Source organism: Perca flavescens, chromosome 12 (assembly GCF_004354835.1).
Source record: "Perca flavescens isolate YP-PL-M2 chromosome 12, PFLA_1.0, whole genome shotgun sequence".
Classification (NCBI taxonomy): domain Eukaryota; kingdom Metazoa; phylum Chordata; class Actinopteri; order Perciformes; family Percidae; genus Perca; species Perca flavescens.
Window position 1 is genome coordinate 16,835,376 of NC_041342.1, and position 13,815 is coordinate 16,849,190.

Genomic DNA, 13,815 nt, shown 5'->3' on the forward strand with positions numbered 1-13,815 from the left:
GCTTTGGGAAATGTGTGTTGAAATTTATGAATTCTGGAAATGCTATTAGAAAACACTTTTAACTTCTGAAATCCATCATTATCGAAAAACTTGTCCCTGATCTTTCCGGATCATCTTCTTACATTAATAAGGTTTTTAAGGGGAGCCACTCACAGAAAGAACTGAATTTTTGGTAATTGTCTGGAACTGTTTTAAAAGAATGTAAGTTTCTGGGTCACAGTTCTTTTAAATTGTCAGTATGGCTCTTACCAATTTGGGGCTTGCATCTCAACTCCAGGTCTGTTGTTTTTGCTTGTGGGTTTCAGTGACCTCCACTGCCCTTTTTGTCTTAGATGCAACAGTCTCCTTTTTTAAAGGGCATTTTTTGTCCTAACTGGACTATTTATAGAGAATTAAATCACATATGAAAGCAAGAAGACACTCTCTGAGCAGTTTAATGGAAAACTAAAACTATTCTTTATCTTGAGAGAAGTTTCAGACTGCCTCCAGTTTCCAAATATCACATATTTATTGCCCAAATGACCGGTGGTTCAGATCGTAAAGCATTAGTCTCCAGTAAGTCTAAATTGTCAGCACAAACATGGCAACATCACAACAATAAAATGAAACTGTTCCCAAGTCCTTGCTTGACCCAAGTTTGATCAAACACGACTCGGCAGCTAAACCACTTCACAAAAAAATACTGTCCCATCCTTCTCACATTTACTCTGTTATACATTTTGTCAGAGGTGCTGATCCTTTTCAAAGCAAAACAAAGTCCCTGGCTCTCTGGCATTATCAGTACACGCTCCAAAAATGACTGGATTACCTAAAATACATCTCTAGGAGGTTTATCCTGAGGAGGTACTGAAAGCCCAGAATATAGCCATAAAGTCCAACATACATCATCAAGTATTTAAACTCTGCTCTGGGCATTTTTTATTTTTTGGATAGGCATTTCTTCTGACATTTACCAGTAGCACATCATTGCTTAAAAAGCTAAATTGATATGCCTGTTATTAAAAATAATAGTTTGTTTTCAGGGATTATTTATGCATCTAATTATGTCATTTGAACTGCTCCAGGGAAAGTAAGTTGTTGCATTAAGCTGCACATGAAATACATGTTAAAGTTTAGAAATCAAACTGTGCTATCTTTGTTTTGTCATCTTTTCCCTGAAAATAAATTTTTACGAGCACTCATGGTTTCTATAAAGGGAACTGCCGAAGGGGAGGAGGGAAGAGGTTCAAGCTTTTTCTGTGTCATGCACATCTGTGGCTTGTGCAGAAATGTTACTGACATTTTTTTTGCTCAGAATATAATGTCTACTGTAGGTGCTTCTTGTAGTTTATTATACATCTTGGAAGCATAACTAACGTTTTTGTCATCTTTGAGTTGGATAACAGAAAAAGTCCTCCTTTGTATCAGAGCCAAGAAGACGAGGCAGAATAATGCAAGGAAACTGCCACAGTACAGTATAAAAAAAACTGCACGCCTCTGAGGCATGCTCGTTTTTAAAGAAAGACATTTCTAAGGGTGACTGAGAACATGGAGCACCGGCACGGACCACCCAACCTCACAAGCTCAGGTCAACCTCCACTGAGTCAATCAACAAAAAACATATGGGGTTAGTGTAAATGCTTTGGCTGCTTGCCTGGTCAACCTGCTGCTACCATCCTTTGCAGTGACATACAGTGCAGATCAACTTTTGCAAAACGACTGAAGCATGGTGTTGCAACGTAATACATCCATGGTTGATGCTCCACGCCCTTGACAGGCAGCTGATTGGACAAACTCGTATTTTACAAAAATAGTTCACCAAAACGTGTTTCTGAAAACATTTTAAGCGAGAAACAGGCCATACGGTTGCTGAATCTGTCTTCATTTCAGATCAACAAAGGTCAGTTTGAAAGATTTTCGTCTACTTCTATTGGATAGTCACGTCGCGTTAAACAGATTAATTTGCGTAAAGATGGGCATCGGCCAGCTTTTTTTTCCCACCTTTCCGGGATGTTTTGCGGGCGCGAAATGTCGCACAGCCAGGAGGATCCGCACCCATACAGTTCTATACAGTGGCATGATGTCTTTGTACTAAACCCATGCTGCATAGAGAGTGCAGGGATATATTCCTTGGAAAATTTGCAGCAACTAAGCAAAAGAAACAAAAAAAAATTCTAAATCCTCAAAAGAAAAATATTTTTTCTGTACCAGACTACACTCGGTAAATGTCTTGAAAAGCCTGTTTTTTTCCATGCAGTTTGTCTTCAGGATAGAGCACGTGTTCAGCTGGGTCATCAGCAGGGATGTTCACTTCACTGCTTTTGGATGCTTAAATTTCTCCCAGTGGCTTTTGCAACTCCCTTGTCCTTCAAACAAGGAGGGGGAAACATGTATGAGAAATCATTTTCATCATTGATTGAGTTGATCTGAAGTGTCTATGTAAGAAAAATTAGATGAAAGAGAAAGCTATAGAGCTCACTGGGAAATATAATTTTAAGGTGGTTGTACACTCAATTGGAGGCGGTCTAGATGCAAATAGTTTGTTAGAATGATAAACAAAGAAAAAGCTACTGACAAAAACTGACAAGATCCCTTGGCTACTTTGCATTCACATTTGGAATGGTCCCTAACTTAAGCTCTACAGTTTCCCATCTGTATAATGCCTATGTTAGTTCCTGACATAAGCATTAATATCAGTTTTTTAAAGGCCAATAAAGAAACCCTCATAATAGATTTTCTGGAATTGACCTAAGTCAAGTCATGAATAAATGGATCAAGCTGAACAAAGAAAACTGCCAGAGAAGCCAGCTGACAACATGTAAAAAAAAAAAAAAGCTCAATCGCACACACATTCTTATCATACTCTTACTATTTCAAGTGTCCCAAAAGGAAGATATTATGACAATAAGTCACCTGCAAAGTCAAGGCTTCATGTTATTACAGTAATATCTGTATTTTAAACTGGAAACAACTTTGAGATACAGTAACTAGAAATACCTAAACAAATCTTTTAAATTATGTCATTGCGACCCAAGGGACACAACATTTTTACTCACCCAATATGGGTTTATTATGTTGTTAGAAAAACTATGATACTCTTCTTGTTCCGTGTTAGCATGTTGATGTTAGCATTAAGCTGAAAGCGTCGCTGTGCTTATTACAGCCCATGGATGTATTATTGAACTGGATAGGGAGCCGCCACTCAGCCTTGCTGACAATTCTTGTTCAGTGGCCACTCGTGGTATTACAACGAAATATCCCCCTTTGGCCCAAACATTAACCCAACCAATGGCCCAACCATTGACCACCGCTAAAAAGGAGACATCTCTAAAAGTGTTGACAGGAAACCACGAACTGCAAACAAGGTTGATTATGTCTCTCAATGCTTTAATGCGTAACTTTGATATTGATGAACATCCGTTACATTCAAGCCATTGCCAAATGAGTTGCCACAAAGCTAATTAAGACTGTGAGCTCCACAAAAACTCTCTGTATTTCTCAGTATGGCTATGTTCAAAAGATTGTGGTGTCCGGTGACTTTCCCACGCAGAAACTCAAGTAAAGATAATTACCTCTTCTGAAAAGTCCATTGTGTTTTTTTTAATCCTCCGTGTCCTACTTGGCTACTAGCATACTATCATATGCTGATTTGAAAGGTAGTGGGGGTCATGGTAGAAAATTAAGTGTATGACACCAGCTGTCAGACGCATGACGCACAGTGCAAGGTGAGGATGTGTACTCATATTAAGAACTATTTATGTTTTTTCATTCAACTGTCAAGCAAATTTAAATGTTGCAAAAAGATATGCAAATTTAGTGTGTTTCCACCAACTGTTTGGAGCAGATAAACTAGGCTACAGATGTTGGCGCTAAAGGCCGTGAGTAAACAGAGTAGAAGAAGCAAAGGTTGCTAACCAGAAACAGGACAAGTCGCTTTGGCCATCTAACCCATCTACGAGAGAAAAATGGGAAGAAATTTTTCAGGAATTTGGTTCAATTGGGCAAGTTTTAATTGTTCTTTCATGTTAGCTAGTATTGGCCATGTTTTATCTAGCCATGTAGCTAGAATGTCTAAAAATTAGAGCTGGGCGATATGGAAAAAAATCTAATATCACAATATTTTTGACAAAATATATCAATGTCAATATTGCGGCAATATTGTAGGGTTGACTACTGGTGCTTTCACAAAATAGTAACACAATGATAGTTTTGATAAATAGTCACCAATCATGTGGATAAAATGATTAAGTGGGTAAAAGCAAATAACAGCTACAACAGTCTGGTGATTTCAGAAAATGACATCACTTTACTGTAATGCAGCCTTTAAAACCAGGAAAAGACCACATTTGTGTCTAATTTCAACATCCAGTCTGATCATTTGGATGGTTGAACAACTAAAGGTTTGGATATAAGCTTGACTAGTAGAAAATCCCACCGCGAACAATTGCAATGGAAGGGAGTATGGTTACTGTCAGCCTATCTCCTCTTGTTTAGCAGTGAACACTGCAACTCTTCAACCAGCCTTGTGCCTTGAGTGATGACCACTGTAGCAGACAGGCCAACAGAGCCTGAGGAAGAGTTGCTGGGTAAACTTTTACTCACAGCAGTGTCTCTCAAGCTTTCCTGTTTCTCCTCATGACACATTAGGAATAACTACAATTGTACTGTAGGTCATGGATTTAATTGCTTGCCCATGTGTTTCCTGTCAAACTTCACAGCTGTACTGAAGTCAGTTGGTGAGAGAAAATTAACTAAAGGATGTGTGATACAAGTACCCTATGTGGCCCTGAGGGAAACTACCAAGCCAAACATGGAAGATAGCGTGTCTGGATAATGAGACCATATTATACCACATTACACAGCTAAAAAGCAAGCGTATTCTGTCACATTACATAAGGATTTTATCCAAGTCATTTAGCAGGTCACTGCTATAAAAATTAAAATCAAGCAATATGTATCAGTCCTGTGGATTTTTTATATAATAGTACCATAAGACAGAAGTCCCAAGTCTCATTTTTTATTGTCAAAAATGTGTAATTCAACTCACATTGTTGCTGCACTGGATTACACCTACTGGCAATTTTTGTTTTAATTCAGGAATTGTGACCTCTTCATTCTATACAAAGTCCATAAGGTGATGAGTTTGGGGAATGAAAAACATTAATTTATTTGAAAACCCAAGTTGCTAGCAACTACAAATAGAAGGTAAAACACAGAAGCACATTTTTAAACTTTCTCAAAAAGAAAAAACTGTCAGTGGCAGTCACAAACTAGAGGAAGAAGCATCTCCAGAAGGAGACGAGATGAAAAAAAAAGGATTTACAACTGTTATTGATCAGTACCATTGATCCACCGTTACCTCTGTTAACAATTGCTAAGATTTTAGATCTTAACAAGCAAGCTTGTCTGTCCATTGAGTTTTGATGTGTGAAAAAGCCAATCTGGGAGTGGTTCCATGTTCTTAGAAAACAATGGAATGTGTGTAACAATTTTGGTAATCATTTGTAAAATACCACTATTATTGATCAATGATGGACAATACATTGTATAATTCCTTTTTGCAAGGAAAACAAAGTGGAAGGGAATAAGAGTGGGACTTGACTAATATTTAAATAACATCCAAATACAATACCCAAAATGTAGAGCTGTATTCTCATTAATAGTAACCATGGTTGTGAGTATTGTACATGCTTAAAAAAATGAAATCAGTTTAGGTCTTGTACTGTATTGTTTATGTGGATGCTGAGCCAGTGGTGTGTGCTGCCAGGGGAGCCTGATACTGATTGGACCGCCTGAGGAACTTGGTGTGCAATGGCTGGGGAAATGTTTGCTACATACATGCTGACCTAAATTTATTGACTGACTAACCTCTTACCCAGTCTCATCGTGGAGAAGTAGATCAACGATCTTTACAGAGTTTTTTTTGTGTAATCACTGCAAAGAAAAATAGCCCCAGTTGTAGCAGCCAGAAGTGAGTGAGTCTCTGCATGAGAAACTTTGCATGGGAAGTCAATTGCATCAGTAGATGTGTGTCTAAAAGAAGATGTTTTGTGGTTTGGAAATTTTAAACCATTTTTAACCACCTTTAAATGTGCACTTAGTACATTGGAGTCAGTGCATGCTAGCCTAGAAATCTAGACGCACCCTAGCGGCAGCAAATGTAATTTGCAGCCAGAGTCAGTCTAGTAACTGACTCTGGCTTGCGAGCTGGAAAAACCAAACTCTGGCCGGGCCAATCACATTGTGTATAGAGTCGGTGGGTGGGCTTGTGGCTGCTGCTGCTGGCGAACAGCGGTCTTTTGATTTGGCTTTGGTACGACTCTGGAAGACTTGGAGTTAAGCTTTTCTTTGAGAAAAGAACAAAGAACGGTACTGAAGTCATTCTTAAAAAAAGTTCTGAGTTTTGCCGACCGGATACGGCAAAAGTTTAATCTATCAACTGGCTCCGCTACCTTCTCAGTTGCTCTGGTTGGTTGTAGCGCTAGCCTATTGCATTCAGTGGGAATTTGACAGACAACCGTTTATCCCGCCCCTTGGATGGAGCCCTGTCAATGGTGAGTTCCCACATGAAGATGTTGGGTCTGGCTTGTCAGGCTAAGTGCATGCCTTTTTAAGGTAGAAATACAGGTTTCATATTATTCCTCCACAAGGGAAATATGTGTACATGACAGCTCACTAACAAGAAGATGCAAAGCATTATTGCACTCATTTAGTCATCAAACTTCATTGGTCATTAGGTTATGCTGATGATACACAAGAGTAAGCTTTTTACAAGCAGAGGGATTTCTTCAGAGATTTGGTGCTTTCTCACATATAATGACAAAAAACAAGCTGCAATTTCCATGTCTGATGATGACACGGGTCTCTGTTTATTCACTGCTTTAGTGCTTTCATGTTTTCCTCTGAATGACAAGGTAATGTTGCACAGACTCACCTCTAATTTTAAATAAAGCATTCAGTGAGCTCCTCTCTCTGAACCTGATGCACACCATGGCGCTGATATGTCTTGGACTTTATTAATCCTGATAAGAGAATCAATAAAGTTATATTGTAGAAACAGTGATCCTGAATTCGAGCTCTGTTTACTAGAAAGGCATACTGTGTGCTGGCAGCATGTCTCCTCAGTAACAATGAACTCAACAGAGGTTTCTTTCGTCTCTTATTGCTGTCAACATCTTGTCTTGCCTAAGGCTTGACAGAAAACACGTCACATGGTAGTGACAAAGTAGAGACAATGAATGACCACAAACCACATCTAACAACTCTGACTCAACTTTAGTGATGTGCTTTTCAAGCTATCCAGAGAGCTGAATAAATACACCAAAAGAAATAGGACACAGAAAGGTTTAAAAATGCATAAACCTCTTTAGCCACTTCACACATTAATATTTATATATGCTCGACGAAATCGGAAGGAATTTGCAGCCCCTCACCTAAACAGTCCTTTGAAGTCTGTGAACCCTCAGGATTTTGTAAGAGAATTGCAACATGTGCTGCCATCAAACTTACTCAGCCGTTCATTTGAATGTACCACAGAAAACCTTTGAGATTACTCACAATATACACAAATATGTAGTCTTGTAGCATTAAATGTTACGCTTTGACACATTCCAAGGAGGCAAATGGAAGAGAATCTGTTGTTAGTCCCAAAGGTCATATACTGACTGTGGCCAAAGTGAGACTTAAAAAATACACCAGTTAGGTTTTAGTTTGCAAAATGGTTGTTGTTTTTTTCAGACCGCACCATTTTATTTAACACTTGCTCGTGTGATGTTAAAGCTGTCTTCTATTCTTAGTCTGACCTATTTTGTGATTTAAAATGTTGTATTTATTCGCTGACAATGGGTGATGCTAATGTGAAACAGCAGATTTCAGACACTCAACTCCATTTTCTCAGGACCCATGTCACTTTGTTGTAAAACATGCAGGATCTTGTGAGTTAAGTATGAATTATGCAAATAACAGTTTTGTAAAAGTTAGTCTATTGTACAGTATCAATTAGTGCAACAGTCCACTAATACAGGGATCTTCAACAGGGGGTTCGGGACCCCTAGGGGGTCCTCAGAGTCAATGCAGGGGGGCCTCCAAATTATTAATTAGAAAAAAAAAAAGTCTGCATACTGGCCTATAGGTAAGGTAGTCACTAAGGCCATCCACGGATTCACTGTGCCACATGTATGTTTAACATAAAAAAATGGTTTATAAAATCTTGCCAACAATTATTCGAATTTGAATAGCTTAGTATTCTATGCAAAAAAGGTATGTATAACGGCTTTAGGCCACCCTAAAAGTTATTGTAGGTAATATGTAATATGTAATATGTAATATGCAAGTTCATTTTATACAATATGTGGTAGGGGGTCCCTGCTCCATCTCTATTTCAGTAAAGGGGTCCTTTATGGAAGTAAATCTGTTTCATCAGATTTTGAAATTAAAAAGCCATTGAATTTCTAGCACTACATATTTATGCATTGTAATTATGTATCTGAATTTTTTGCCTCTGGATTTTACTCTTCAAATTTTCAACAACTAATTTTCTCCTTTATTTTTCTAAGTTCATAAATTCAGAATCAAAAATTAAATATAACAAATTCAGATGCAAAATACAATGTTTCAAATTCAACTAATATATTTTCAACTTCCTCAAATTCAATAGGCCAAGTTTTGCTGCAAAATGTAATGTTTAAAATTCAGTGTTAACATCCGGGAACCCAAGGAAAAGCAATCGATTCTAGAATCTAGATCGGGAGTTTGCCCTAGTAGCAGCAGCCAACAACTGGAAACCACTAAATTTACTTCTGAGACGAGAAATCAGAGCAGAGTTTGAATATGGGCATTATTACAAAATTGATGGCGAATTGTACATTCGCTCCAATGTTATCGGACTTGAGAAGCTCCAGTCTGACCAATTGGTGGCAGCTGGGATCGCTCGATCGCCGCATGACCAGTGATGCTCACAGACCCCGCTGTCAGCTAGAAGTCTCTCAATAGACTCACGGACATATTTCCTCAATCGTTTGTTTAAATAACAAAACAATATTACCCATTATAAAATAAACAGCAACCTGTGGTTATCTGCCTTTCAGAGTTAAAATGCTCCACAAGCGATTGCGGGCGTAATGTTTATGAGCTTGCTGGGCAGCCAGAGCAGGAGTCAGAGGAGAAGGAGAGCAGCGTCTGAAAGGGCAGAGAGATAGGTCTCTCTTTATTTATGTGTAAATAATAAATAATGGTATATGTTATTTAGACTTAAGGGGAGACACCAAAGCTTATAATTGTCATTCATTGGCTTAAAACAGGGACAATAAATGCATCGCACCAGATATAGGCTATCACAATGATAATTCCCGTCTGTTGTCTCTGGGCATGCAGGCTATAAGTGCACATCTAGGCTATATAAAAAATATATATTTCCAAATAATACTAGGACAGACCAGTGTTCAGAAAGTCATTATCAGACCTGAATGACAACAGGACTCTTAAATAATGAACTGTTTTGTTCTTGTAAAAAAAACTGTAAAATCCCCTTGTATTGATCCCTTATTTGTTCCCTACCTGAAACCACTTGCATACTGTTTGAAAATGCAATGACACTGAGAGCTCTAATGGACAAGCAAACTATATTGATTATATTGATTTGATAATTACCTTACTCATGGGCTCTATAAAATGGAACAAATCAAATCTGTCACCTGTGTCATTCCACCTGAAAGCTGCAATCTGTTCAACAATGTGACTTAATTTACTAAGAAAGTTTATTTTTTCTCTCACAAAAAGGTTAGGGGTCACCTAGTGTATGGCGTAGCCTAGTGTAAGGTGTAGTTTTGCAGCTGCCATTTAAAAAAAATCTAGGGCGAGTGAATAAAGAAATTGCGGTTGCTATTGACGGTAGTATATTTAAAAATGTGTGCTTGGGTTTGTGCAGGAAGTCACGTATTGAGCTAGGGTCTGTTCTCTCTGCTCAATCAGGGGCCTGCAACACAACATTCTAGTATCGGCTCAGCTCGCTTGAAACCTCGACCGAGGTGGTACCAAAACAAAGTACCAGGTACTACAACTTTTGACAATGGAAAACCAAAAAAGAGTTGAGTAGCGTTGAGCCATACCATGCAGTGGATTCCTGCATTCATTCTTTTCTATTTGATTCCTAATACCAGTTAAAACAGCATCAAGGGTATTGCCATTTATATCATCACAAAAAATGCCATTATACTCCAGTGTATTTGACAGGCCTATTGTTTGATTGGTAGATCAATTTAGAAAACATATTACAGTAACAGTAATCACTGCAATCTCACCACAATATCCAATCCTCAGCCTGTCAAAAATATTACATCATTCCACAAGGGTGTCAACGAATGAAGTTATACATCATATACTGTAAGGCGTTGGTACATAACTGCGCTTTTCACACCAAGTGAATCAAACCACTAGGCATGCCCAACTAATACTGAGCACCAGCAGAGTAAAGGTTGAATCATTGCAGTAAGGTCTAGGCACACAGTAGGGTGTGTGAGTGTTGAGTGTGAGTGTGAGTGTGAGTGTGAGTGTGAGTGTGGTGGGGGTTAGTGGGTAATGACACTGAACCTGAGCCTATTACAGAGATAACAGCTGTGTTAAATGAAAAACCCAGTCTTGAACAAGACACCCAGAATCCTTACGCTCAGTGCATTAAAGGAGATATTTTCATATGTTAATTTGTAAAATGAATGCTGCAATTTACTTTTCTGAGTGTGTCAACAAACTTCATCAGTCTTATGATAATACACAAGTTACATAACGTGACACTGTTGGTGTGGTGGAGAGTTGTGAAATGCTGTTCTCAGCATTGAGTAAAACGGCTGATACAGACTGGGTTTGGAATTGCTCAGTCTATCAAACCAGCAGACAGAAACCATATATATTATATTATATAAATACTTACTTTTACAGCCAGCACACGTGGTTGTGTTGTGCGTATTTAAAACATAAAATAATAATAATAATAATAATAATAATAATAATAATAATAATAATAATAATAATAATAATAATAATAATAATAATAATAATCTGTTGTGCGTGCAAAACAATTTTTATAATTTTAGAAAATAACTTTTTCCATGACAGCTAAATATCTTACTGGTTGTGTTGTACTTCACCCCGTTGATGTACTCAGGGCAGGGTCTCTCTACAATCCTCCCGGTGCTGCTCCGCGGCCAGCAGGTTCCAATCTCATCGGTTGTGGCATTGCAATATAAACCTTGGGGGAAGTAGAGCAAAATAGACGGACGCTTTACTGTACGTTATCCAATATGCAACACCTCTCATTATGAAGAAAAAAGGAAGCAATTCCATCTTACCATCAGTGCTCAGCAATGATAATGGAGCGTTTTCCAAAAAAGTGTCTTGGAGAGCCTCTATCAAACTACAATTTAGGTCCCCGAGCTCCCCAAATAAGATCGGATAAAGGGTAGGGTCCATGGTGCGAGCCGCCGCTTTAAATAATTGAAGATTAGTTCCAAGTCCAAAAAGAGATGGGTACACTGAGTCCAGCGGTGTTCTTGGGCTTGTGAATCGGAACAACAGTAATGACACGTAGGGAGCCCGCGTGCCTGGCCAATCAGAGCCGCGCAATCGCGCATCCATCCATGTGCTGCAGCAAACGGGTGAAAAACAGCCGACACACCAGACTGACCAGATCTTAGTCATTCTGTCTGACAAATCACACCTGCCACTCACATGTGTTATTTATGGAGGGAAAGTCGCTGATTTTAGATGGGAAAGTGAGTGAGTGAGTGAGTGAGTGAGTGAGTGAGTGAGTGAGTGAGTGAGTGAGTGAGTGAGTGAGTGAGTGAGTGAGTGTCCGAATAAAACTGTGCATAGCCCGGACCTGTTGCCTGACTGTGAAGCCTAAGATATGAGAAAGCAATGAATCAGCTCCTGTGCAAACAAATGATAGGCCACTACCTTGCAATTATTTATCTAGCAGGAAATAGGGGTGCGGATGCCAGGGCGGTGGATGGAGGTGTTAACACATCCATCTAATGCCTGAGTCTGGTGCTAGTATCCCACCACAAACCTGTAATTAATGTAATTTTTAATTACTGTAGCCACAATATTTCCCTAACCTTAATCAAATGTTTCAGTTGACTGACCTTAACAAGCATGACAATAGTGTATTTGTCATAACCACAGTCTATTTCTAAACTTAACCATGTGCCAAAAGTGCAAAAAGCATTGGACAAAATCAGAATGGTCTTGTTATTATATTGGTGATCTTGTGCTTTTTCTAAAGACAAAAGCTGGCGAGCTGACTGTTAAATGTGACATGCAGATGTAAAATTATGGAGCTAAATCAGGGCCAAATGTTTTGTTCATTTGAAAAAAATATATATAGTTGAAAAAATAAAGCTTGAAATTGAAAATTTAAGTTTTGGTCAAAACTTGGAAAAAATAAAACCATGTATTCAAACTTAAAATAAGTGTACCAATTTTTCTTTCAGTTTGAATAAAATATAGATTAAATTCTGGAATTATTTTGAATAAATTATAAATTTTCATTTTTCACTTTAATATTTGTTTTCAGTTCCACATTTCATGTTTTCAGATTCAAAACTTATTTTTTTTACGCCTTCAAATCTTTTTTTTTCGGTTTCAAATCTTTTTTTCGTTTTCAGATCTGTTTTTCACTTTCAGATAATTTTTTTTTTCGGTTTCAGACTTTTGGCCCTGATTTTGCGTGGGGGGCGTGGCTTCAACTCAGAGGGGCGTGGGATTATGAGTGACAGCCTAACAACGAAGGCAGAAGACTCCTCTGTCATGTTGACTTCAGGAAATGGTGTTACTGTGAGAACTATGACTGAATGCTTTCTATCCACTATATACATGTGATGTTTACTTAATAAACTGATGCAAGTGACAAAGTTCCATTTAAAAAATTGTATTGGACAACACATGGTACCAATTACACTATAAGAGCAATAAACTGATTGTGCAGTTCGGCAGGAACAATGACTTCTCCCACTTCCATGTATGACATTGAATGTAGCACCACAGTATTCACTCGGCAGTCAGCATAGCGTCCGCTCCGCCAAGGCAACCTGCTGGCGCAGCCCACAGGTAAGACATGTGAAAGATATTAGCCTTTTTGAATAGATACTTTGGGACATTATCCCCGCAGTGGCATTAACACATAAAGGGAAAATAGGTGGACAGCTGGAAATGAAGCATCGCTAGCACAAAAGTTAGCATTAACTAACGTTAGCTTCACACTAGCTGGTGTTTTTACACCAATTTTAGTGTCCAGCTCAAGTTTTTGACTTTAACGTGTAGTGGTCTTTGTTAACCTCTGTTTGTCAGAATGACCATAACTCGACAGTGGCTGCCTGCAGCCGTACAGCCTTATAAAACATATAATATAAAAATGTAAATGGTCTACATATAATGTAAAACATTATAGATAACTAACATTGCTAGTGTTACCTTTTCATGGTTCGTTTAAACAACATAACTTGTCCTGGTCCGCTTTGTTAATCAATCAATCAATCAAAGCTTTTATTACGGACACACACGGTCCAGAAAACAGACAGTAAGACATACAAATACAAAAAAAAGACAAGTTAGTGTATTCTGATACTTAAGTTAGGCTGTGGTAGAAGCCTTCAAAGTTTGCCCACTTGGCATATTTTGTAAGGCATAACTGTCATGCTGTTACATGTAACGTTATAGTGTAAAACGTAATTTATCAGGTCAGAGCATTAATGTAAAGTCATATTTGTCTACTCTATAAAAGGAGACCTTCTTCACTGCAGCCAGTGTCAAGTTATGGTCATTCTGACAAACCGAGGTTAACAA

General features: G+C 38.3%; 1 protein-coding gene across 1 annotated transcript in view; it reads right to left on the reverse strand.

The window, feature by feature from the left end:
- The window catches only part of crhr2 (corticotropin releasing hormone receptor 2), a 30,704-nt gene extending 19,195 nt beyond the window's left edge, over nt 1-11,509 (reverse strand). The window contains exons 1-2 of the mRNA XM_028593274.1: nt 11,322-11,509; nt 11,102-11,221 (exon numbers count right to left, since the gene is read on the reverse strand). Coding sequence (XP_028449075.1) covers nt 11,102-11,221; nt 11,322-11,442 — 241 coding nt within the window. The 5' untranslated portion in view covers nt 11,443-11,509. The remainder of the gene's footprint in view (nt 1-11,101; nt 11,222-11,321) is intronic.
- Between the last annotated feature and the right edge of the window lie 2,306 nt (nt 11,510-13,815).